Source organism: Fukomys damarensis, unplaced genomic scaffold (assembly GCF_012274545.1).
Source record: "Fukomys damarensis isolate Sample0158 unplaced genomic scaffold, DMR_v1.0_HiC HiC_scaffold_23, whole genome shotgun sequence".
NCBI classification, from domain to species: Eukaryota; Metazoa; Chordata; class Mammalia; order Rodentia; family Bathyergidae; genus Fukomys; species Fukomys damarensis.
Genome location: NW_022900935.1, coordinates 62,847,775 through 62,874,622, shown reverse-complemented (window position 1 = coordinate 62,874,622; position 26,848 = coordinate 62,847,775). Strand labels below are relative to the sequence as shown.

At 51.6% G+C, this 26,848-nt stretch overlaps 1 protein-coding gene across 7 annotated transcripts in view; it reads left to right on the top strand.

Annotated features, from left to right (window-relative positions):
- Positions 1-26,848, top strand: part of Tbc1d16 (TBC1 domain family member 16) — a 72,388-nt gene that overhangs the window by 32,879 nt on the left and 12,661 nt on the right. For 6 of the 7 annotated variants that reach the window (XR_004518652.1, XM_033767805.1, XM_010618575.2 and 3 more), the window contains exon 4: positions 26,131-26,292. Coding sequence is in view for 5 of the 7 variants with exons in the window: in XM_033767805.1 (XP_033623696.1) it covers positions 26,131-26,292 (162 nt within the window). In the remaining 2 variants the exon portion in view is untranslated. Of the gene's footprint in view, positions 1-26,130; positions 26,293-26,848 lie in introns of those variants that run through there. The other variant, XM_033767810.1, reaches the window with a different exon arrangement.

Sequence of the window (26,848 nt, the reverse complement as noted above, 5' to 3'; positions counted from 1 at the left end):
GGGAGCTGCAGAAGTTGTCCCGGCCCAGCTGGTCTGGAGCAGCAAGTCTTGGGAAGTCATGCCAAAGCAATCCTGGCTGCCGCTGCAGGCAGCTCCTGCTCCGTTGAGCCTCCTCAGGGCGGGTCAGTCAGTGCCTTTGGCGCTGGTCCTTCTAAGAGTCTCTGTTGTGAAGGGCGGAGTGCCTTGGGTGGAAGCTTCCAGAGTTCAGGCCAGGTCGGGTTGGGGTATCACTTTCTTGCTGCTCCTGTGACTCAAGGAAAACAGACTCCCCGCCACGTTCTGGGAATTTAGAAATGTGAGCTGGGTTTCCGGGTGTGGACGCAGGCCTGACTCTGCAGAGCTTGGCAACCCATGAGCCTGGGGCTCTAGCTCCCTAAAGCCTGACTTCAGGGCCCCCAGGCCACTGTCTGGGACTCCAGAAGGGACTGGTGTGGCATGTGACTTGAGGCCACGTGGGGCCCCTGGCCACCCTATTCCTGTAATATCCTGCAGGACCATTCTTTGGTAACATGGACAGCAGCTGATGTTTCTGCCCCTCTTGTAGCCTCAGGACGGATCCATGTGTTGAAACAAAGGTTCTGTCGTTTTGGCCTTTCAGCCAGCAAAGGGCAGTGCAGTGTCTCTGGCTGCAGGCAAAGATGGCTTAGTCTGTGGGACGAGGCAGTCAAAGTGGTTTGCTGCCCTCCAGGAGCTTTACCAGGAGACCACACTGCGGGGCTGCTGGCAGGTACCTGGGAGATCACTTGGAGCCACAGTCCCTGGGCTCACACCCAGCTGCCTGGATGGCATCCCTTGGCCTATGCTGTGTGTCTCCAAGGTCCAGGGCTCCTGGAACGGCTGAGCCACGCTGTGTCCTTCGGGTTAGGAGGGTGCTGGGCCAGTGATCACACCACCTCTGTGGGAATGCTGTGAGGTCTCCCTGGGGCTGGCCGGGGCCTCGGGGTCACTGCTCCTGGCTGACTCAGCGGGCTATCTACACAGCTGTCCCAGGGCCCCCCTGGGGACAGCGCCCATGGAGACTTGGCCCTGTGTGAGTGGCCAGAGTGGCCCACACCGTGGCAAGGGGCAGCTGCCGTACCCGTGGGATCTGTGTTCTTGGATCTACTATCAGTCAGTTAAAAAATATGCGGATAAAAAACTGTGCCTGTTCTGTACAGCACTGACCCTTGTCCTCATCCCCAGACACCAGGGTAGATGGAGCACTGGCAAGACGTCCACAGCGTGTGGCGTCATGGGCTGTGTACGGACGTGGCGAGGCACAGTTAGTTGCAAATGCAGATACAGTTAGTTTCATATAAAGGACCTGGGCATCGGAGGATTGGGGGCACCCACGGGGGGACGGCTGTGTTTGAAGTGACCCCGATGGTGCCCACCTGGGTCCACAGCAGCATAGGCTCAGAGCCGAAGGTGGGAGGCCATCAGCTGACCCAGACTGTTAGGAAGGAGCAGAGACAATGAACTGAGATTAGAATTCTGTCCTGGGCAGGCAGAAAATCCAAGAGCAGCAAAGGAGGAGGTGTTTGCTCCTTCGACCCCTGTGAAGGTTGAATAATGTTGGGCAGGAGGCTTGCTTTTGGGGTTCTTCTCCAGTAGCCCCATGACAAAGCCCACTCCTGTGCTGGCAGCATTTTCCTCTGCCATGGGGTCCCTGAGGGGGTGAGCGGGGCTGCACAGAGTGTGCTGGGCAAGGCACACCAGGTCACCCTTTGGTCCTCGGGCCTCCTGCTGTGAGCAGCTCCTGGTGTTTTCCCCCTCAATTTAAGAAACTTCTTTGGGGAATCCCTGCTCTTGCTCTCTGATTGAGCGGCCGCTGGCGGTGGCCTCCTGCCAGGGCAGGGCTGGGGTCAGCCCGCGGGCATGGCCAAGCCAGCATGTGGACCCTGCTGCTCTCGGGAGCCCGAAGATGAGGCCTCGCTGAGGGTCTCAGGGACAGATCTGTCCGGGGTGCACACCACTGTCCCCAGCAGAACGAGGCTTGGGTGGGAGAGGCTGTGACTGCCGAGGGCCTGATCCCATCTTGTGCTTCTGGAAAAAGCTTTTTGGCCTTAAAGTTAATTCTGTGTGTGTCTCCCCTCTTTTCTTTCTTCCTTTTTGTGAGTGGCTGGGGATTGAATCTAGGGCCCGCACACTGAGCTACATACTAGCCCTTTAACAATCCCCAGTTTTTATTTTTATCGGTACGCATTTGTAGTACATGACGACTGCATCCCTCCTGGGGAGCTGGCACATACACAAACACTCCGTAAGTTTTTTTCGACCCCTTCCCCTCCAACCTCCCTTCCACCTTCTGGTCCCCTTCCCATTTGCAAAAGTTCTCCCTACTTTCTTTTTATTTTTCCAGTACTGAGGATTGAACCCAGGACCTTTCACTTGTAAGGCAGGCAAGGTGCTTCTGAGATAAATCCCTGCCCTCTATCTCCCTCCTTCTTAATATTTATCTTTTATTTTGCTCTTCATTTATAGTGTTGGTTTCTTAGATAGGCGAAACCATACAATATACAATATTTTCTTTTCTTTTTTGGTACCAGGGAACGAACTCAGGACCTTGCATTTGCGAGGCAGGCAGCAGCACCACTGAGCTAAATCCCCAGCCCCCAAACCGTACAATATTTAAACTTTGGCCTGATTTATTTTACTTAACATTGTGGTCTCAGAGTGCATTCATTTTTCTATAAATACCTCAAATTTATCCTTCTTTATGGCAAAGAAGTTCTACTCCATTGTATACACTTTATATAAATACCAGATTTTCTTTCTCCATTCACCTGTTGACGGACATATAGACTGCTTTCAGGATTTAGCTCTTAATGAATTGTGCTTTTACCAACATGGGTATGCATGTACCTTTTTTTGTTTTGTTTTCTTTTGAGACAGGGTTTTGTGAAGTCAGTAAGCTGCCATGCTGGGCTCAAACTTTCGATCCTCCTGCCTCAGCCTCCCAGAGAGGCTGAGATGACAGGCACATGCCTCTGCACCTGACTTTTCCTCCACCTTTTCGTCATTGATGTGTTCAGCCGCTGCCCATGCCAGTAGAGCTGTTCCATGTGGAACCGAAAGTGGTGTCCCTGGACGAGTGCACTGGCCACTGGCTGTGTGTGTCTCCTTGGCCACTGTCATACAATTGGGCGGCATCTTTTAGGTCCCTGCTGATGTGACGTGGGGAGCAGCCCCAAAAAGCAGCTTGCGTGGTCCGGCCCTGGCTCAGCCCGTGAGCAGAGCAGCGGGCGTCCGTGTGGCTTCCGGGGCAGGGCCATTGGCACAGCGCGCAGTTTTAGCTTGGAGCCTTGGGGAGGGCATGAAAGACTCAGCAGATGCTTGTGGCGGAGGGGACCTGGGTCTGGGGCTGGTGGCCAGGCAGGCACCCCGGGGAGGTGTCAGGAAAGCATTTGAAGTAAATAAATCAAATTTCTGGGACTGCCTGCAGACTTTCCCTTCTGCTTCCTGCACACTCACACCCACACCCCCCCACACACACAGAGTTTCGGGAAGAACTTTGAATCGCAAGAAAATATCCAAAATCTTAATCTCCTTTACCCATTGAACTTCTGCTTTTTCTGTTTGTTTTTTTCTTAAACCACACTCAGAACTGCTGGACAGCCTGCTTTTTTCCAGGTTCCAGATGCTTTGCTCTGGAGCTCCAGACCGGGCACGTTCCTGTGCTTGTTTACCCTGCTTTAAAAATAACCACCCTAGAAGAAATGCTTGTTTGCCACCCCTGCCAGACCAGGGTGTCCTGGGACAAGGTCCCTCTTTGGGAAAGAGGGCCTTGATCCTGCTCCGGATGGAGCCCAGGGCTTCTGCCTTTGCGTCATTGCCACTGGGCGCAGCCGTGTGACCCTTCCTGGCTTTGACCTTCTAGGACAGGGATGGCGAACCTTGTGCAGTCGCCATGATAACACCAGCTGGCTGTGGCTCATGTGCCATAGGTCACCAGCACTGTCCCTGGAGGAGGTCAGGCCTCACCTGATGTCTGAGTTCCCCTGTGTGGAAGTCAAATAGATCCCAGGTGGATTTGCCCAAGGACACCTGCCGCCGGGAGATCAGGAGATCCTGCAGAGCACAGGGACAGCTGTCTCAAGGCCCAGCCCCTCCCATCGGTGCTCACCGTGCCTGCCTCTCCCAGCCCTCTCCACCCAAGCGGTGGAGACCTTCGTGGGCGCGCTTCCTGTTGCCCTGACCACTTGGTCACCCCATTGTGGGATCCTCACGGGGTCACCTCTGTCGAGCCCCTTCCCGGGGAAAGGAGACCCCAGCTTCAGCACTGCTTTCTGAGCCGGAGAGGCCCTGGCCCTCCCTGAAGGCCAAGACCATGGGTGCCGGGGCCTTGCTGTGCTGCCTGGTGTCCCTGGCTTTGGCGCGAGGTGGCCCTCACCTGCCCTCTCTCATCTTCTCTGACGGAAGGCTCAGGCAGCAAGTTGTTACTCCGTCCCTCTGCCGCTGACAGGGCTCTGTGAGGATGTCAGGGCCGCGAGACCATGGCGGTGAGGCTGAGGACGTGGGGCCCACTGGACTCTGGCCTGGGCTGTCAGACGTGTCCCCTGGGACTGGGCCTCTGTCTTCAGAACCTCTGTGATCAGAGACCACCTGGTGTCTATGAGCTGAGCGCTGATTTGATGTAGACCCGGTACCCAACTCTTCTAAGAACAGAGTCCGAGACTAGTGATTAAAGCTCGGGAGGCTTTTAGCCCCGAGTGGGTGGGCGTGAACCGGACACCCACCTCTGCCGCTGCCTCCTGCCGCTCTGGGACGATGCGGTAATTGGCACCTCCGTGCTTTATGCAACGGCTGCACAAAAGCCTTTTATTTTCTGATTATCTCTCTGCGTGATGAATGGTGGGCCCGGAGCAGTCAAAATGGGGATGGTTTCCAGTTGGAACATTGCGGAGCCCAAACCAGCCGTCCCGAGGAACAGAGGCCGAGGCCCTTTCTGCTGCCTGGCAAGGCGTTTCATTGGGAAAAATTATTTTTCATAACCTTTTTGCTTTCTTATTTAAATTGAGCTTCACCAAGCAAGTTTGGGAACAGTTCAGGGCTCCTAATTTGGTCCCCCCTGACCTCTCCAGGCTTGATTGGCAGTTTGTTGTCAACTCGAAGTTGCGCCTGAGAGTAGGAGCCGGCAGAACAGATGCCCTAGGACAGCTTGGGGTCCCCCGAGGACCCGGGCAGAGGGTGGAGAGTGTGCAATTAGAGAGGTCTTCACACGGAAAGTTAATTAGCTACTAAATAGCATTTAGCACAGTTTATGATGGGAAATACATGTTGGAAAAGCAAATGGCACTCCCTGAAAAACGGTCAGGGCAAACCGGGGCTGCAGTAGCTCAGCCCGCCCTCTGACGAGGTTAGCAGCAGCCCTGCGGCAGGTGGGGAAGGTGCTCACCTGCCCAGACAGACTGTGGCACAGGATATCTCCTGGGCTTGAGTGTGAGGCCGGCTGCAGTCCCAGAGGGAGACAGGCCTTGATTCGGGAAGTTCTTCCTCCAGAGCTGTTGAAGAATCAACTTCTGTTGTTTCAGATCCCCAGGCGCTATCCTTTACCACTCTGTTATGGTGGACCCGGTGTCCTCCCACCGTGCTGCCCTTCCCTGGCCCATGGGGAGGGTCCCCCAGCGGTCAGGAAGGTGCCAGGCCCATCAAGAGGGTGAGGGAGGGAGGCTAAGCCAGGCAGAAGCGTGGCCTCTGACCGGCTGGTTCACTTCCCTGTCCACGCTGTGGGCTGATTGCTTGGGGTTATTTTTGTTTGTGAAGGGGACTGGGCTTGCTTTTTTCTTTTTCTTTTTTTTTTTTGGCTTTGATATTTTCCATGTTTTAGATGATTCTTTATTTTGTTTTTAATTCTAAAAGTAACATATGTTCACTGAAGAAATTTTGAAAAATAGGGCAAGGGTAAAAGCTTTATGGTACCCACGCCCAGAGCTCCTGATGCACACCATTGTTAATGTTTTAGCGCTCTTCTTTCCTGTCCGTTTTTATTTAGTTTAAGTTTGTTTCCAATGCCTAAGTGACTCAGTGGAGTTGTAGACAGGCTATATGTGAGACTCAGTTTCTTGGGTTTCTTTTAAAAAATGTTGTTACATTTGATATATCAAAGGAATCTGTGTAACACCATGAAGCATAGTAAAAGAAGTCCCCCTGACCCACAGGAACTAGAACTTGCCAGCTACCAGGGAACCTTCCTCCCCACCTCCCTCCCCTCACCCAGGTCTCCGAGAGGAGCCACTTCTGCGAACACCCTGCACAGTATTCCCTTCCCTCTTGCCTTTTTCCCGCGTGCGTTTCTCACCCACAGGTTGTTTGGTTTCATCCAATCTGGAGTGTTGTAAAAACATCCACCTCCTGTGGCCAGCGAGCTGCGTCTCGGGTTCATGGTCCCTTTGCTTTGATTGCCGTGGGATGTTCTAGGCTGTGCCCCAGTTTGCCCACATCCCTGTTGAGGATGTTCTCTCTTAACAGTGCCACTGTGACAGCTCTCACACATCTTGGCGCAGGGGAACCCGAGTCCCTCAAGGGACCCCAGGATTGTGCAGCATCTTCAGATGTGCCCACTGCTCTGCAGGGGGGCTGTGTGCACCCCGACCTCAAGCACTACCCTGTAATAATGCTCAGTCCAGGATCCATCAGCTTTGCCAGCGCCAGGCTGTCTCCGGAAGCCCTGTTCCTCGGGGCACTCAGCACCCCGAGATCTTCTGCCAGTCCCCAGTGTGTGTTTGTGCTCCGATGTACCCCATAGTGGAACGGGGACGGAGAACTCCCAGCCTCGGACAGCCCCCCGGGTGCTGCTTTCGCAGTCTGAGCCTTGGCTGTGGACAGTGCAGGTGTGCCCGGAGGTGTGCAACTAGGTGGGCACCCAGACACGGGCTTGTGCACACGTGTGCAGAACAAAGGCTCGCTGTGTAATCTCAGTGACGACAAGAAGGGACTTTCTGGGGCAAGTGTCTGCACAAGCAGCCACAACTGGAGGAGAGGGACAGAGAGCTCGAAGAGTGAGTACGGAAAGCTCTGGCGTCATTGCAGAACCCCAGTCCTTTAGGAAGGAACTTGTTGCCGATAGGGTGAGCTAAAAATCATGTTCCTTTGTGTTCCTTTGTAGCTGATGATTTGGGGTGTTATATTCCTGCATGTTGCATCCCTCCAGGTCTTGGGGGAGGGGCGTCCAAGAGGGAAGGGTATCGACCCTCGTGGGGCACCCCCACCCCATGCCCCTGTGGCGTGGCTTTCGTGGAGGTGCTGTGGGGATGTGCCTTGGCTCCCTGGGACCTGCCCTACCCACCTTCTCATGTCTCCGTCCTGTCTACTCTGCAGCCAACTCTAAGGAGCCCCCATCTGGGGAAGCCTGGGCCCGGCATGCCGCTCTGGCCCACCTTTCTCCCCAGGCCTAGGCCGTGGAAGCAGCCTTCCCGAGCCTGGCATCCTGGCTGGGGAGCAGCCGTCTGCTCTGAGAGCATTCTGTCAGCCGGTGCTCTCCTCCTGGCTGGTCCTGTGCTGAGCCTGGCACTCCGGGATGCTGCTGACCTCCCTGAGAGCGAGCAGGCAGGGCTGGCATGGTGAGTGGGCTCCAGGAGCGAGGGAGGACGGTACCCGGGCCAGGCTGCTCTCCATCCCGCGGCGGTTAGTGATCTGCTGCCACCCTTGGAGCCAGGCGAGGGGCCAGAGTTGGAGGGACCATAAAGAGCAGCCGTGCCCTGCAGAGGATGTTGGGGTGGGAGTCCCAGAGAGCACCCTGTCTACCTTCAGGGCCACCTCCGGGCCAGGTCACACTGCTGACCCTTAGAACCCACAGACCCAGGCAGCTCTAGGTCAGCTCAAGGTCAGTTCACAGGATTCCCTCCCGGCCAGCAGGGACTGACATCATGGGGCGGAGCACAGATTAGGGGGCACCAGGGGTGTCACTTTAAGAGTCCTGGAGGTGGCTCAGGTGATCCCAGACTGGCAGAAAGTGGGATGGAGTTGGGTGTTGTGTCGCAGAATCGGAGGGTGCCGGCTCGAGTCCCTCCTTTCCCCACCAGCAGTTTCTCGGCTGGTCCCTTCCCACCTGGGACCTCAGTCCTCACTGGGAAACAAGCAGACAGAAATAAGTCAGGCTCTTCAAGGCCCTGTTGGACCTGCAGGTTCTGTGTGCATGGGCTCTTTTTCTGGACAAAGCGTGGTCGTTGTAGCAGTGAAGGTAACCCGGTCTCCCGCTGCCTGGCCCCTGCAGCCCTCTTTGACTGTCTTGCCACTCCGCGGTGACACAGACGGCTTCAGTTCCTTAGGTGGAATCCACTGACCCTGGCTGGCTGCCCCGAAGTCCTCACCACCAAGGAAAGACAGAGGGGAATTTGGGCTGAACGCCCGCGAAAGAGTTCATGAAATTTAATCAGATGCCTAAGGGGATCACCTAAATTTAGTCAAATTATTACTAATATTCATTCCATTTCTAAATTGCCTAGGGGAACATCATAGAAAACTGGGGAAGCCACAGCCTGGGTGGTGATTATTCCAATTTTGCAGAGCAGTGGGACCTGCTGGGAGGCCAGAGAGGTCCCCACAACCCAAGAGGCCACCGTCAGTGTCCCTTGGGGCTGCTCTTCTGGCCCAGGACATGTGGGGCCATGGCCTGGGGAGGTGCAGTGCCCACTACAGAGAAGGATGGGGCTGAAGGTTTCCAGGGTGAGGGCCGTCTTGGGTGACCTTGGACATCAGAGCCCGCCAGCCAGGTACACGCAGAGCCCACCCATACACAGACCCTGGCCAGTGAGGCTCTCCTGGAGGTCTGACCCTGGCTTCTAGGCGATTCTCTGGCCTCCAGCTCTGCTTGGTCCAGTGGTCTAGGGTGGGCTCCTCGGTGGCTATGAAGAGACCATCACCTGTCCTCCCCACTCCTGGTGTCGGCTAGGTGATTCTACGGCCACTTCCATAGTTTTCTTCCATTGGTGGCTTGACGGCCACCTGGGGGATGCCGGTGCCCTTGATCCTTGGTGTAAATCGCACGTCCTCCAGGGTTTTCTCACAGCTCTGTTCATTCCCGTTGTGGGTCACGTTGGTCCTGTCTCACTCGGGGATGTGCTCTAGCCAGTGTTGTCCTCATCTTTTCTAGGTCATAAACAATTTCCTAAGTGCAATACCGCGCTCCTGTATTTCCAGCACTTCCTGAAGACTGAGGCAGGATGATTGCAAGTTGCCTAGGCAACCTAGTAAGACCCTGTCTCAAAATAAAAAATGAAAAGGGAGCTGGCACTGTAGCTCAGCGCAAAGGCCCTGGGTTCAATCCCTAGTGCTGCTCCTCCCCCCACAAAATTCCTAGGAGTAGTCGTGAGCATGGGGTTGAGCAGTCGGATTCTGAGTCCCCCTGCTTGGTTACCCATGGTAAATTCCTGTAAAGTCTAGGGGAACTGAGGCTCAGCTTGACTTTTCATTCTTGTTGAGCTCAGAAAGCTGTCCTTCACCTCCTCCGTACTCAGTGGATCCCGAAGAAGCCAGAAGGGACGGAGACAAGTCGGCCCTCACCAGCCTGGTGTGGGAGCAGTGGGAGCCGTCTCCAGACCGCGCAGGCTATTAATTATTTTGCTTTATTTATTAGATGTACCCAGCATCCCTCAGCCTCCAAGCATATTTGCACATGCCTTAAGGGAGAAAGAAAAACAAATGACGCCCGCCACTGGAGTCTCCGGAGCTCAGAGAATAACGCCGTGTAATAGCATTAGGTGGGAAGGCTCTGAGCGGCATCTCCTCCTGCGCTAGTCTCCCAGTGACACAGGCGTGTGCCGCACGGAGGCAGAAGCACGCGGGAGCAAGTTGGGGTTTTTTTCAATGAATTTTTTCTTCATTTTCTCAGGAAATTGGTGAGATCACTCGATTTGAGCAAAGAAAAATTAGATGGTTTGTTCTCTCCTCCCTCTGCTGTCTCGCTGCCTTGCCCCACCCCTGGCTGGCGGAGGGGGGGCTTGGTTATCTTTGCCTAAACTGTGTTGGTAATAAACCTGAATGATGTGCCTGCTCCCTTCCTCCCTGTGATTTACACCTTTCATAATTAGCCCGTTGCGCGCTCACGCGGTGTCGAGCTAATGAACCGAGCCGGGACGCTGTCCTGCCGCGGAGCAGCTCAGCTCCCACAGTGACACAAGGGAGGACCTGTGGTCTAGCCCCACAGGGTCGGCTCCCCCTGTGCGGCCCGAGAGCCCCTCTGTGGGGAGAGCCAGGTGCCCGACCTGCGGGACCTGCGGGACCTGCGGGACCAGGGGTGCCCAAGTGTGATCGGAAACGCCATCTCAATCCAGGCGGAGGCGGAACCAGCTTCGCTGGGACTCTGCAGAGCCGGGATCTAGAGAGGCTTGACCTGCCTCTCCGGAAGCAGCGCTGATTGTCCTCCAGCGTGGCCAGCGGGCAGAGCCAGGGCCCGCAGCCTGTGTCTGTGCAGAGCCGCGGGGCCCAGCCTGGCAGATGGACTGGTCAGCAGTGCAGTGTGTGTGTGTGTATGTGCGTGCATGTGTGTGCACGTGCCTGTCTGCCTGTCTGTCGGATGTTAATTACAGCTGTGTTCTGTCCCTGGGAATGGTTGGCCCAGTGTGCATTTTAGAAACTGCTCAAGCCTAATGGGGCCTTAGCGGTCACAGAGCCTGGCTGCCCTTGTCCCCGATTCACAGAGAGACCAACCCCTCTCACCCTCACCGGTGCCACGCCCTGTGGGCGAGGGTCATCTTCACAAGGGGCTATCCCGGCTCCAGGGAACGGGACACACCCGTGGGTGGGGGCAGGGGAGAGACGTCTCTGTCAGATGGGTCCAAGGCTGGGTCCCATCTTCTCCTGGACATACTGCTGTACACACGGAGGGCGCTGGGGGCTGTCCCCCAAGATGGGTGGGACTCAGGGCTTCCTCACTTCCCCTTGGGTGGTCAGGGAAGGGTGACTGAGGACACAGGGTTAGGAAAGCTTGGACCATGGGACCAGGGCTCCTTGCTGTGGAGAATGGGGGGCGTAGAGTGTCCTGCCAGATGGGGTGTGAGGGTGAGAATACCCTCAGCAAAAGGGTTCACTGCACGATCTTCTTTCTCCTTTCCTCCTGCCCAAGGGACCCCAAACTTTTGTACCCTGCCAGCAGGACAGCCGAGCTGGAGGGGGTCTTACCCTGAGTTACCACTTGCTTCCCCAGGGCACTTGCATGGCCAGAGGGACGGCTTTTAGGCTGCAGCTCTCCATGCAGTGCCTGGTTCCTTCCAGAGGGAGCCGCTGGCCTTTGCTTCAGAGAAACAGAAAGGTGCTGTGGGAGGAGCACATCTCAGTAAAATATCCCGCAAGTTCCACTTGGCTCGTTGCCCTGGTCAACCTCACCTCCAGGGTGACCATCTGAGGACGCTGCTGGGGCAGGACTTGGGGGTTCTGCCATTTGACTCAGTTTCTGCTGGAATCCCTTTGACGCTCTGGGGCTTGTCTGCCGGGAGAATGCGGGCGTACCCAGCTCTACAACGGGCAGGGCCCCTGGTGTTCAGGTGTTACACTACACATGCGCTGTGCTGCCACGGATCCAGAGTCTGTCTTCCCTCTTCCCAGCTCTCCCCCAGCATTTTCAGCAGCTTCTTGTCCAGCTCCAAACCTGGAAGCCTTTAGGAGACAAAGCCAGAAGCTGGGAACTCCAGGGTGCCTGGAGAGGCTCCCTGCTGTGTGGGACGCAGCGTGGTACGGGGCCGGAGCACGGCTGGGCCTGTCTGGCCTCAGTTTCCCCACCGGCTGAGTGGGGTGCTAGTAGGGGTGGGGTAGGACTTATGGGCCTGGAGAGCCCTGCTGATTCGGATGTTGTTTCGTCTCCTTCCGCGCTCGCTCTCAGCTTCGTCCAGGCACAGCCAGCAAGATCGGCACCGCTGGTGGCTGTGCATGAGCCGGCCAGCCAACCTTGCCGGGCCGGGCCTGGGACGGGTCCAGGGTGTCCTGTCCCGGGACCATGCAGGCTGCCTCCCGAGCTGCTGCCCTTCTGCAGTTCACAGGCTCTGCAGGCCTCCACTTAGACCCGTTCCATCAGTCGTGGACTTGTGTCCACCGGACTGGCAGACGCGGGCATTGCTACGATTCTGTACCAAGCGCTCCAGGGATAGTTTGTGGGCTGCAAATGGCAGGTTGGGTGGCTGTGGTCCCTAAGCCAAGGACTGTTGGCTGCAGACTGAGGTGAAAAATAATGTGTGAGCCAGGTGTGCTGCATAAGCTCAGCACCCTTAGAGGCTGAGGCAGGAGAATCACAAGTTCAAGCCAGCTTGGGCAGTTTAGTGATTTAGCAAGTCTCAAAAGAAGAGTTTAAAAGGGATGGAGATGTAGCTCAGTGCAAAAGCCCTGAGATTAATCCCCAGTACCAAAAAAAAAAAAAAAAAAAAAAAAAAAAAAAAAAAAAAAAAAAAAAAAAAAAAAAAAAAAAAAAAAAAAAAAAAAAAAAAAAAAAAAAAAAAAAAAAAAAAAAAAGTGAAACCCCCTCTAGCTCTCCAGGATGAAACTGTGGGTGGCAGCTCTTGGTCCCCACTCTCCCTAGTCATTTGCTGATCCTTTGAAATCGGTGGCAGGCCCTGGAGAACATTCCGGTTGTCCCAGGTCTCATTCTCTTTCAGCAACCTTTTTGTCTAACCAATCAAGGACTCTTCACGAGGGCTTAAAGAACACCTGGCTGGCTCAGAGCAGCCTTTTAAGTGGGCCACGGGGGAGGCAGCGGTTCCAAGAAAACCTCACGGCCAGCTGGGGCCCAGCGTGTGAACGGGACCCGGCCGAGGCAGGAATTCCAGTTGGCAGGAGCAGCCACACAATGCCGGGCGTTCCAGTCCAGGTAGATTACAGGAGATCGGGTTTTTGTTTTCTTCTCCTCAAAGCCTGAAGTCCGGCTTTCTTGACATTGGTTTGCCAAATGAGAAGAAAACAAAACTTGCTGTCCAGAGAGCCGATCCTTGTGTGGCGGGCTTTTCTGCCCTTGGTGGCCCTGCTACGACCCAGGGGTGAGGGTACCATAGCAGTAAAGTGGTGGAACACACACCAGCTCACCCCGTCTTCCTGAAATGTGGGGGCTGCTGGGGCAGAGCTCGGGTGGGGTGCTTCTGAGCCTGATCTGTAAACTCCACCACCTTCAGAAAGACCCTGAGCAGCTCTCACGGGTGATGGGTGTGAGCAGGGCTTCCAACCAGCCCGGCCACCAGTTCTTATGGCCTTCGCATAAGCCTTTTCATCCTCTCAAATTTAAAGTCCGTCCTCCCGAAGCCCTGACTCGCATGCTCCTTCCCTCAAGCCCCTGGCACGTGCCCCATGCCTCCTTCCTTCTCTGAATGGTGTGACTAGGGTGCAGCTGAATGAGGTCCCACTTTCGTGACTGACGCCGCTGGGCACCTGCTTCTCAAGGTTCACCCGCGTGCGTTGCCTTGGGGCCGGGGCCTCCTGCCCTTGGGCGACCTGCTCACTGTTGGTTTGTTTATCCCTCTGTCCACCGGTGGACCCTTGGGTACTTCCAGCTTTGGACGATGGTGAACAGTGCCGCTGGGAACTTGGGTGTGCAAGTGTGTGTTTGGGTCCTGCTCTCAGTTCTTTTGGGTAACTCTTTTTAAAAATCCACAAACAGGTACAGTGGACCCTTGAGTTACAACTGGCCTGACATACGAACAACTTGAGTTACGACCAGAACTTTAGTTTTAACTTCCGATCGAAGTCTGGAGTTACCACTCGGATGCCAGCCGCTCTTTCTTCCATTTGGCCTCAGATACAGATTTAAACCCTTAAGGAGCTCTGGAAGGAACATGACAGCATCCCTTCCTGTGTGGGGCTCACTGAGAAATCCTGGGCCGGTGTCTCTCTAAGGACACTGAGGTCTGCCTGTGTGCAGGAGAGAGACTTTGAAGGCTGTGCAGAGGAGCCTGAGCCTTCATGGACCAACTTGACATACAACCAGCCCTCTCGAAAGAAGTGAGTTTGTAAGTCAAGGGTCCACTGTACCTCCCCAGATTGTACCCCACTTTGGTCTTCTGATCCCTCCTCAGCTTGCCTTGCAGCTGCCAGGCCCTTCCTTCTCCCTAAAAGCCCCCTAGAGCCAGCCCCAGCCCCAGCACTGCCCCCGAGAGACAGAGCCCCATGGGGCATCTCTCACACTGCTCGGTGCCCACCCCACAGCTCCCAGACCTTCCTGTTGGAAACATCGGTCTGGCTCAGCACCGCCAGAGAATCTCAGGCCTTCCCTGAACGAGGTGCACTCTTGTGGCAGGGCTGATTGACTCACTGCAGTGAGGCCAGTTGAGTGCAAGACTGAAGACCGTTCTTTTAAAATTTCTCCCAAGCCATGACAGCCGTCTCTCAGTACCCTCAGTACCTCAGTCCCAGGACCGTAATGATCCCAACATCTGTGAATGCTTGAGTCCCTTATACAAAACGACGTAGTAGTTGCACAAAACCTACGTGTGTCTTCCTGTAGCTGTTAAGTCCTCTCTAGATTACTTATTATCCCCAACACATGGTCCATGCTGTGGAAATCATGTTATACTGCGTTGTTATGGGCCTAACAACCAGGAAACAATCTCTATGTGTTTGGTAAGGACGCAGGTTTTTTTGTTTTGTTTTGTTTTGTTTTTTTCAGTTATTTTCAGTCTGTAGTTGGTTGAATCCAAGATGCTGAATGCTGGGTTACAGAGGCTGACCGTGCTCCCCATTGGTCTCCTGCTGCACAGGAAGTTCCCCTGCGTGAACACAGGACCGAGTTTTGGAGATGAGTCTCCAGGCTCCGGGTCCAGGGGTCTACTTGGGGTGCATGGAACAGGGCTCCCCATACACAGTATTTTTTAAAAATTAATGGCAAAAAAGAATTTATTAGTTGCAAATGTTAAGCCACTAAAAATACAGTGGACATATTCCACCGTAAAATTGTTTACAGCATAAAATCATTTCCATTCTCACACCAGGAGGGGAGCTAAAATCAACAACATAGGAGGGAACAACCTTTCGTTTAGGACGATGCAGAGGCCTGGAGCTTCCACTTACTGCCTAGCTTGTGTGTTAATCCGCTTTGAGCCTCGTGGAGGCCCCAGCACCCTCTCTCCAGAGGCCCGAGGCCAGTCCCATCCCCTCCACCCACTCCAGGCGAGGCATGACCGGTCTGGTGTTTGTGGCCTGGCCCCCAGTGCTGGCGTGAAGGCCCCCGTGGGGAGAATACAGCTCATTGTTCCCAGGTCAGAGGCAGCTTTTAGAACATTTTGCTGAATGAACAGATATTTTCTGAGGTCATGCTTTGTGCGAAGCCCTTTGCTAGGAGAAGCGCGGATAAAGCAGGAGGGAGAGAATGGGATCCCAGTGACTCCTGACTGAGATAATTTCGCAGCATGCAAGTCACCCTTCAGAGTACAATGCAGCGCGTAGGGTACACTCAGTGTTACACAGCCATCACTGCCATCGAATTCCAGAATGTTTTCATCACCCTAAAAAGAACAGCAGCAGCAAAAACATTTGCTTTAGCAGTTGTGCATGATTCCTCCCTACCTCAGCCCCTGGCCACCGGAAATCTGTTTTGTCTCCGTGGATCTGACGACTGAGTATCTCACATACATGGAGTCCTACGGTGTGTGCCCTCTCAGGTCTGCCTTCTCTCCCCGCGGACCCTGTCTTGGGAGCTCCTCTGTACTCTGGCGTGTGTCAGTGTTTCACTTCTTTTTATGGCTGAACAATATTTCATTGTGTGAATACACTGTGTTTTGTTTCTCGGTCAGTTGATGGGTGTGCACATCACTTCCCCTTTTTGGCTACTGCTATAAACATTCGTGTGCAAGTTCTTGTGTGGATCATACCCAGGAGTGCAAATCCCGACACGGGAACTCTGTGTTCTGCTTTCCATGGTGGGCACTGTTCCATTTTAGATTCCCATCAGCAGTGTACCAGGGCCCTAATTTCTCCTCATCCTCACCAACCCATTCTTTTCCATCTTTTTAAATGATAGCGTCACTTCTGCACCTGGCTTTCACTGTGGCTTTGACTTGCATTTCTGGGGATTGAACCCATAGGGCCTTCACACTAAACGACATCCCCAGCTTTTTAAAAATGTTTTCTTTTGAGACAGGGTCTTGCTGAGTTGCACAGACTGGATTCAAACTTAGGATCCTCCTGCCTCAGCCTCCTAGAGTACTGGGATTATGGGTTTATGTCACCACTGCTGGCTACCTGTCCTTTTCACTCTTTTTTTTTCCCCACCTGGTACGAAGATTCAATCCCAGGACCTTGTGTCTGCCAAGCAGGCTCAGCACTGCTGAGCTACATCTCTGGCCCTGTCCTCTTACTCTTGCGTTATAAGGTGTTTTTAAAATAATCTAGGACCAGGCATGGTGGAACACTCCTGTAATCTCAGCATTCAGGAGGCTGAGGCAGGAGGATCACTGTGAGTTTGAGGCCAGCCTGAACCATAGTGAGACTTTGTCGGAGGAGGAGGGGGAGGGGGAGGGGGTAAGAGGAATAATATATATATATATATATATATGTATATTTCTAGGTATTAGCATCAGACATGTGACTTGCAAATATTTTCTCCCATTCTGTGGTTGTCTTTTCACTGTCTTATTAGTGTTCTTTGGAACACGAAAGTTTTTAACTTTTACAAAATCAAATTTATTTATTTTTTCCTTTGGTTGCATGTATTTTTGATGTAGTTTGGAAGGAAACATCATCTCATTTAAGACCATGAAGATCTATGCCTAGCTTTTCTTCTAAGGGTTTTATAGTTTTAGTTCTTGGGCTTCGACCTTTGATCTGAAAGTAGTGTGTGGTTGTAGTCTAATTTCATTTGTTTGCATAGGGAAATCCAAGTGCCTCAGTAGCATTTGTTGAGAAGACTCTTCTTCTCCCCATTGAATTTTTGGACACTCTTGTCAGACACCTCTTGAGGTGATTTCTGGACTGTGAATTCTGTCCCATGCAAAAGAGAACAGATGAGCTCAGGCAACTTGTGGAACGTGTTGGACCCCAGGCTGAGGACTGGTGCTGCTGGTAGGCAGAGCCCAACCCTGGCCTTGTCTGAGCACGGGGTGAAGTGGGTAAGTGGACATTTCTCCAGGGCCACCTCTCAGAGGTACGGTGCTTTAAAGTAGTTTGTTTCTTTCCTTCCTTTAAGTTATTGCCATTTTCTCTGAAAATCACACAGCAAGAGTGGGGAGCTAGAGCTCTGCCACTTGGCATGTGCAAAATCTGGGGACACGTTGCCATGAAACCCCCTCAAAAATAGTCCCCCTTGTTTCCACTGCACTTAGCCCGTCACTCTTGCCACATGCTGGAGCCGTTCTGGAAGTCCTCTTTCACGAGTGTCTTCAGGAGGCGTGATCAAAAACACGGTGTGTGCTGCGGCTGAGCGCCATCTGACAGAAAAGTAGGCTCATGAAAGTATCACGGTGTCCCCTGTCCACATCACCCATCAGATTTCACACTGTGTGACTCCTGGCTCTTCCCCAAAGTCAAAATAACCACCAGAGGTAAACGTTTTGAATCGATTCAGAAGACGCGCGAGGAGGAAGTGTTTGAAGTGAGGGGAGTCCTCTGAGGGGAATGTTGGTACTGTGCCCTGGGTTGTAATAATTTTTATTTTAATTTTAAACACTGTGTTTTTCTCCTACGTGTTGTGCCATATAATTACACACGTGGAAAGCAAACAGTTTGATTATTTTGGCTTTCGTAACAGACCCCTGCAGAACCATCACCACAGGCAAGGTAGTGCGTAGACCCATCCTCCCCATGTCTTCCCGTGTCCCCTTGTGACCCATTCTTCCTGCCAGCTTCTGTCCCCAAACTGACTCAACTGCAGTTTGGCAGTGATTTCCTAGATTTAACACCAAAAGCACCGGCAACATAAAAAACAAAACAAAACAAAAAACTAGATCGGACAACCTTTAAATCTGTGCATCTCGCTGTCAACAGAGTGAAAAGGATAAAAAATATTTCGAGGGATTCATATCCAGGAGATACCAGGACCTCCTAAACTCAGCAACAACCAAACAAGCAACGCAATCTAAAAATTGGCAAAAGACCTGAATAAATATTTTTCCAAAGAAGATATGCAAATGATCAACAAGCACTGATCATGGGGGGAAATGCAAATCGAAGCTACAGTGAGAGGTTACCTCATGCTCATCAGGAAAGCTGCAAAAACTGAACAGGAAATAGCAAGTGTTGGCAAGCAGTGGGCCCTGGAAATGGTCCTGCTGTGGTGGAAAACAGCCCGGCGCTTCCTGAGAAAGCTGACGTCATCACCATGCGATCCAGCAGTTCCACTTCCGGGTGCTTACCCGAAAGACTCAACGGCAGGACCGTGGAGAGGTGCTTGAGTGTCTGTGTTCATAGCAGTATTATTCGTAGTACCCGAACTGTGGAACCATTTGGCACATGAGTGAATAAAAAAGACGTGGCCTATCTGTGCAGTGGGACAGTATTCAGCCTCAGAGGCATGGAACTGCTGACAGGTGCTTCAGCCTGGGTGAAACTTGACGGCATCGTGCTAGGCGAAATAAGCCAGGCCCTGGGCCTAAGTACTGCGCGGTCCCATTTCTGTGAGATGCTTACAGTAGCCAAATTCATGGACCCAGAGCAGTTGCCAGAGGCTGGAGGAGGGGAAGCGGGCAATTGTTGTTCAATAGGTACAATATAGTTTCAGAGGTTTGGGTTTGGGTTTGGTTTGGATTTTACAGTATTAAGGATTGAACCCCAGGCCTCCCACATGCTAGGCAGGGACTCTATTGCTGAGCTAATTTGCCACCTCTTTGTTTTATTTTTTTGAGAGAGCCTTGATAAGTTGCCCGATCTGGGCTCGAACTTAATGATCTCTTGTTTCAGCTTCCCAGGTAGCCAAGATTACAGGTGTGCACCACCACCCTCGGCCAGTTTTATAAGATGAAAAGAATTCTGGAGATGGAAGCCGATGGTGGTGACATGATACTGTGAATGTATTTAATGCCACTGAATGTTACACTTTATAATGGTTAAAGTGATACATTTTATGAAACGTTAGCACAAGAAAAACTTGGGGAAAAATTACTTACCTGCTTTCAGTCACTGCGGATGGGTTTGCCTTTCCCAGAATTGGGCGTAAATGGAATTGTAGCACAGGAGCTTTGGAGGAACAACTTCTCGGTGTGTCCATGCTGTCACTCGTGTGGGTGCGCGCTGCTGGCTCCTGCGTGTGTGTCGTCTGCATTGGGTGTGTATCACGATGTTTCTGCGTTCTGCTGAGGATTGACCTGGGGTTGTTTTCAATTCCTAGCTCTTAAAAATAAAGCTGCTCTGAACGTTTGTGTGCCCGTCTTTGCACGTGAACATACATTTTTCATTTCTCTTGGTCCACACTTGGGAGTGGGGCGACTGGACCATAGAGGTGTTGTGTGTCTAGTGTTTAAGAAACTACCATACTGTTTTCCACGGTAGCAGTGTGTGAGGGTCCTGGCTCTTCCCCGTCCTCATAGACACCTGACTTGATGAGGCTTTAACTCGGGCCGTTCTGCGTGGTGTGTGGGAGTGTCTCGGTGTGGTTTTAACTTCCATTCTGCTGGCTGTGGATGGTGCTGAGTGTGTTTGTCTGGCCTCTGTCGCTTAATACTGGTGAAGTTCCTTGTACTGCTATGTGTCTCAGCCATTCACTGACACATTGGTGGTGTTTTTTTGTTTTTGAAATTGTGAATAAAACTGCCGCAAATCTCCACACCGGACTTTTGGGGGAATGCTTTTCATATCTCTTGCATGATACCTCGGGGTAGAATGGCTGTGTGCTAATAAGTGCATGTGTGACTTCCTAAGACACTGTCAGACCCTTTTCTGGTCCCATCCCCTCGAGTCCCGGCCTGAGCCACCTCTCTTTCCAGTTGTATTCTTTGTCACTTATTGTGATAAGCACGTGCTGGACTCTATCTCGCTGTTTCTTACACAGCTTTACAGCTCCACCTTGCATATCTCTGATGGTGAACCTGGTAGACACTTTTTCACCTGCCCCTTTGCCTTTCGAATGTCTTTTTAGGGAAATAGCTCTCCAAGACTTGCCCACTTTAAAATCGTTTCCTTTATTGCTGAGATTTGAGAGTTCTTTTACATTCTGCGCCCAAATGCTTTATCGTGTGCAGCAGGATCGAAAGACACGATGAACATTTAAATTTTTAAAAGTTCTTTTACAGTAAATTGCCATTAACCCCCCTCGAAATCCCCCTCACACTGACCACACTTGCGCTGTGATTCGTGCCGTTTTCTGAAGCGGATCTGGAATACCTCTTTCATGTCTTTTCAGGGGTGGTCAAACAAATATGGCGAGTGCCGTCCAAAGAAAGAGGCGGGCTTGTGAAGACACCGCAGTTGTATTTCCGTCCACCCTGTTGGCCAGATTCAGTACCGAGACTCTGGCTTTTTCCCAAAGTCAAACTAACCCTGAAAACGTAAATATTTTTAATTGACTCGGGACATCCCAGCAGTCCCACGATGGCAACTAAAGACACTCACAAAAGAGGACTTCCAGACCTACTTCAGAAAGGGGCCCGAACAATGGGATAAGGGTTTTGAAGCAAAGGGGGAGCATTCTGAGGGGAATTTATGGTGATATATCTTTTACTATAATGCATTTTTTTAAACTTAAATATCTGCCGTATTTTCCAGTCATACCTCGTGTATCAAATCTCTCTTCCCAGTCTGATTTGTGTTTTTATTTCCAACGTGTCCCTTGAAGTGCAGAAGTTTCTCATTTTAGTGAACTCCAGGTTATCCTACTTTTTCTTTTATGTTCATCTTTGATGTCCCATCTAAGAACATTTACCTAATGCTGTCGTTGTCTTTCAAGAATTCCTTACACATATTCTGGGTGCAAGTCCTTTGTTGGATAGATGTTTTGCAAGCATTTTTCCCAGGCTGTGATTTGTATTTAGTTGCTTTTAGTGGAGTAGTTTGAAGAAAAAAAACTTTTTTTATTTTTTTAATGTGTTAATTGATCATTTCTGGTTTGTGACTATTGTGTTCTAAGAAGCCTGGCCCTGTTGCAAGGTCTCAAAAAGTCTTTTCTTCATCAAGGAGCTTTACAGTTTTTGGTTTTGCATCAAGATCTGTGATCCGCTCTGAGCTAGTTTTAGGGCGTGACCTAAGGACAGGATTGATATCAGTTCTCTTTATGCAGAAATCCAGCTGCTCCTACATCATTCATTGAAATCTCTCTTTTCTTATTGAGGTGCACTTTGCACCCTTGTCAACAAGTTGTTACTCCTTTCCTGCTGGACTCTCTAGCCTGTCCCACTGATGGTCTGTCTGCTTCACCGTGTTTGTCTTTTCACCCATGTCACACTCTCATGGCTACGCTGCCTTCACCAGTCACAAAGACAGGCAAGTGCTCTGACCCTGTTCTTCATTTTTCTAATTGCTGTGGCTTTTCTGGATCTTTCGCATTTCCTTAAAACTTCCCAATCACTTTGCCAGTTTCTACCAGAAATTCCTGCTGCAGGGATTTTTATTGAATCTGGATCCTCTGGGTGAGATGGCCATCCCGACGGTGCCGACTGTTTCACTCTATGAACATGGTATAGCTCTTCGTTGACTGAGATCTTCCTTGGTCTCTCAGAAGTCTTGGGTTTTTCAACATGGATATCTTAGTACCTTTGGATAGACTAATTCCTAAATACTACATATGGAGGTTTTTTGCTTCTATAAATGTTTTACTTATTTCATTTCCAGTTGTGCATTGCTAATTGAAGAATACAGTGAACTTTTGTTTAACCTTTTATTCTATAATCTTGCTAAATTCATTTATTGGTACTAAAAGTTATTTTATAATAATTTCCCTGGGGCTTTTTTTCATGTAAACAGTCATATTAGCTTCAAAAACAGTTTACTACTTTTCCAAACTTTATGAATCTTATTTTCTCACCTTGTATTATACAAGGCCAGGGTCTCCAGTTCAGCGGTGAAGCTGGGCATCCAAAACAATTCAATCTTTTATCACTTAATATGATGTCAACTATAGAATATCTTCAGGTCTCCCTTATCAACCAGAGAAGGTTCCCTTCTGGTCCTCATTTTGTTTGTTTGTTTGTTTGTTTGTTTGAGGCAGGGTCTCACTGTGTAGTTGAGACTGACCTGGAACTCACTATGTAGCCCAGGCTGGTCTCGAACTCACAGTGATCCTCCTGCCTCAGCCTCCCAAGTGCTGGGATCACAGGTGTATGCTACCACTCCCAGTTGGTCCTCATTTTTGTCACAAATGCACATTAGATGGTGAGTATGCTTTCTGCACTATTCATGTATTTAGCTCTGGTGGGCATCTCTGGCTCTTTTCTAAGGATTCATTCCTAGAAATAAAAATAAAGATCAAATGAATAAAATATTTAAGCCTTTTTCATTCTGTTTCCGAATTTTCATTCTGAGACATTGGGCCAGTTTCTATTCTCCTGAGCTGTGTTAAGCTGTTTCCTCACTTCCTTGCCTCTACCAGATTTTACAATTTTAAATTGTTCCCAACTTCAGAAACCTTCCCTGAGATGGTATCTTGTTTCTAGTTGCATTTTATTTTATTGCTCTGGACAGGAACCTTTTATTAGCAATTTGTATTTATTCTCTAGTAAATTATTTTTGTTTACTTTTTGCCAGTTTTCTGTTGGGCATTCTTTTCTTTTTTCTTTGTATGGTTTTTAAAAATATATCCCAGTTATGCGTCTTTATCATATACAACATATGTCCCAGTTCTTGGACTTTTTGTCTTCATTGTTGTTTTAATAGTATGTATTTATTTAAAATTTTTTAGCACAGTTTTAGGCTTATAGCAAAGCTGAGCAGAAGATGCAGAGATTTCCCACAGGCCCCTGGCCCCCGGCTGCCCCCGTGCTCCCCAGTACATTCTGGGGAGCACCAGAGTGGTGTGGGGGTGACAGCTGAAGAATCCGTTTTGGCCCTCACTGTCTCGTGGAGTCTGTGGCTCACGCTCGCTTTACACAGCCTCTGGGGGTGTGGACAGTGTCACGATGCACACCCCCATCGTCAGGGTGTCAGACAGACTTGTTCCATTGCCCTAAACTCCCCCACGCCCCACCTTCCCTGGCTTCCTTCCTCCAACCCTGGAACCACTGACCCCTTTGCCCTCTTCATAGTGTGCCTCTTGCAGGACATAGAGCTGGCATCATGCGGCAAGTGGCCCTTTCAGACTAGTTTCCTTCCCTTAGTAATTGGTACCTAGGCTTCCTTCATGTCCTTGCGTGGTGGAGAGCTCACCTCTTCCGGCAGTGAATAACATTCCATTGTCTGGATGCACAACAGCTCACTGTCCTTTACCTACCAAAGGACGGCTTGGTTGCTTCTGACCTTTGACTGCTATGAGGGATCACAGCAGGGTGGGGTTATTTCCAGGCCTCTCCTCCTGCCACAATGTGTCCTTCTCGCCCCATGGGTGCGGCTCCCAGAAACCAGTTAGAGGACAGAGGCCCACTGTGGAGAGTCCCTGGCCAAAGGCCTCTGCTGGTCACCTGGGTGGGGAGCTGATTCCAAACCAGGAAGGGGTTCCAGAGAGAAGGCCACCACATCCTCTACCCTGGCAAGTTGCCTCCAGGCAGAAGTCTTCTTAAACCCTTCCACAACTCCTTGGGGGAACATTATTCACATCAATTAATTGACTCCTTCATTAAGCCGATACTATGCTTGGGATCTATAACTGGGGGTGCATTGACTTTTCCTTCAGCAGACTCAAAAGAAAAGCGCAAAATTAGAGGTAGGGATCTTTTGAATAATGTTAAACTCTGGCCTGTGTCTCTGATCTTGGGAGCCACAGCTCGGTGTGCCTGGAAGTTTCTTCCTCGCCCCTCAAGATTTTCCTAAAAGCAGACCCTTTCTGTAAGTATCAGCTGTGTACTGCTGTATAACAGACCACCCCAGCTCAGCATTAAAAAGCTACCCCTGCCTTGCCCACGGCCTCTGACCAGGCTCACTAGACTATTCTGCTGGGCCCCTCGGGCCTGGCTCAGGAGGCTATCACAGTCACTGGGGCCCCTGTTTGTGTGAAATGGCACATTTGCCTGCGGCGAGACGCTGGTGCTGACCAGCAGCTGATTGTCCCCTGCTCCTGGTCTCTCATCTTTCCTGCCCGGACTGTACAGGAGGATCCTGCAGAAGCTGCCAGGCCTCTTGAGGCCCAGGCTGCAGAATTTGCACAGCAACACTTTCACCACATTCTCTTGGGCAAACAAGGCGTGCCGAGATTTCAGGGACAGGAGAGGAATGTCACTCCTGATGGGACTGGGAGGGCTGCAGGGAATGTGAGGTACCTCTCAGTCACACGCTGGTGCCTGACCGGCAGTCTTCCGGACAGAAAAAGGACTCATGTTCGAGAAGTTGCTGCGGTGCTTCTGGCTTCTCTCATTTTTGCTCTTGCATTTTGGTGATCCTTAGAAAATGATAGAAACTAAGAAATGCCATTTCTTAAAGCTTAGCATCTTCAGGTCCTCTGTATAAAATATTCTTAACTTAATAACAACTTGGGAGTTACTGCCTGAATAAACGTTCCTTTTAATTTTAATGCATTGCACATAATAATTTTATGAACCAACTAAATTATTTGCAGCGCATATGAATATTCTTAAAACCAAATTCACATATGTAGAAAATCATCAAAAGTTTGTGTTTTTTTTTAAGTAAATTTTGGCCGGGGATTTAGCTCAGTGGTGCTGCAGTCTGCCTCGAAAGCGCAAGGACCCGAGTTCAAACCCTAATACCAAAAAATAAAGTAAGTGTTTCAGTGTTCCCTGGGTTTTACTTCCTTTAAAGTTATTTTTTCCTATGATTTTTAAATTCCCAGACATTTTACATTTTCACTCCAGGCCTGAGCATTAAATGGCTCTGTGTTCTGTGCCAAGCCATTGCTGGGAGCTGGGAGATGGCAGCCCTGGCCCTCAGCAGCCAGCCTGGAGGAGAGTCCTTAGGCCTTGTGGGTCCTCCAAGATGACCATTGCTTCTGCTCCAGCTCAAGCCCATGGGCCCCAGCAGTAGGTCCCAATCGTAGCGTCTAGGCCTAATGAATCAGTCATTTAATTGATACAAATTATTTTCCCCCAAGGAGTGGTGAAGGGGTTTAAGCAGGCTTCAGCCTGGAGGTGAGTTTCTGGGAGAAGGTATGTGGTGGCCCCTCTAGCTGGGACCCTTTCCTGGCTTAGAACTGTCTCTTTCCCCTCCGGGATCAGCAAGGACCGACCTTCTGCCCAGGACTCTCCGCAGTGAGCCTGTCTTACCTCTGCATTCTGGAAACCTCAGCCTGCCGCACAGAGTGAGCATGGCCGGAGGGCTGAGGCTGAGAGGTTCTAGCAATAGTGAGGACAGGATGGATCGGAGCCGCCACCTCGGCCTCTTGGTTCCTTCCAAGCTGCTAATGAGGATGCTGGGGTGAGGCAAGGGTGGATCTGGGACCTGCCTGGTTCTGTGGACGGCGCTGTCCCAGTGCAGTCTGGCCCAAGTCCACTGGGTCAGACACTGCAAACTTCAGCCTTGGGGACCTCACTTGCCTTGTGGTGCAGTGGCCCCGGTGCTCCACCTGCCCGTTTGGAGAGCCCCAGTGGCCCCGGAAGTGGTGGCGAGAAGGTTTGCCCCAGGTTGTTCTTGGAGCAGCAAAGGGTCCAGACTGGAAAGGCTGAGATGGAGGGGCTCCGTCTGGAAGCCAGCTCCGTCCCCCTGAAGGGCACTTCTGTGTCCTAAGCTCCTGGTGAACAACAAGCCCAGGAGAAGGTGGCCTGCCCCACATAGGGTCCACACCCTCTCAGACCTTGGTTCTGGTGTTCGCTGGATGTTACTGTGAAATCTCAGGAGACAGGATTTAACTGTGGTGTGGCTGAGCCCACGTAATAAAATACTTTGCAGTCAGGCATGTGAGCAAGTCCGTGGTCACAAGGGGTCAGGTGGGCTGTGCTGCACACAGGGGCTGTCAAGTAGACTGCAAGATCCAAGCTCAGTTCTCAAGCTTGAAGGACCAAGCATGTGTTCTAATCTCAGCTCCTGCCCCAGATGGCTGTTCCACCTGGGACAAGTCACTTAACCTCTTGGTGTCCTCTTCTGTACAGTGGGGGTAAAGTTACCTTACATCTCGTTGGATTCTTGTCAGGATTATATGCAATGAAAGCACATGACAATTGCTTGGCCGGGCCCTGGGCAGGAAACTCGCGTTCCTCATACAGCCTGCTCTGCCAGTTCCCCCTCCAGCTCCGATGCCAACTTGAGGTTCCTGGAGGGCACCGGCACCCTGCAGACCGCACGCTGGGAAGAGCCGCAGCGGGGCTGCGCACTGGAGCAGATCTGCGGTGTGTTCCGTGTGGACCTGGGGCACATGCGCTCCCTGCGCCTTTTCTTCAGGTGAGAGCAAAATTCCACAGCACCTGGACATCAGTCAGCCTGGGATGCTTCCCAGGCCTGTGGCAGCAGAGGGAGCTGGGCCCTGGCTGCCACTTCCAGGTGTCTGCATTCCTCCCGGGCCCCCAGTGGTACTGTCCCATGGGGCAGCCCAGCTACCACTCTGCCTTTGGGGTCCCAGCAGCCAGGTGTTGCTAGTGCTCTGGCTCCAGGAAGCACCAGCGGGGGCTGCCACAGACGTAGAAGCAACCACCCGTCCCCGGAGGGATTCCCAAGTCCAGAGCCGTGTTCCGGCTTGGTGTGCGAAGGCGGCCAGAGTTGAGCAGATGGTGCCCGCTGGTGGATGCTTAGTCAGTTTCCCTGGGAATTCTCCCCACCGCCAGCCACACAGTCTGCACCCAGGGCCTTCTCTTGGTACCCACCCCACCAGGTTCCCAGTTGGCTTTCAGCCAACCCCGACACCTGCTCAGTGTTCACCCCTTGGACTGCAAGGGATGATGTAGGCAGGCAGGTAGTGGCAGGAGAAGGCAGCTCTGGGCAGCCTTGGGTGAGGGACCTC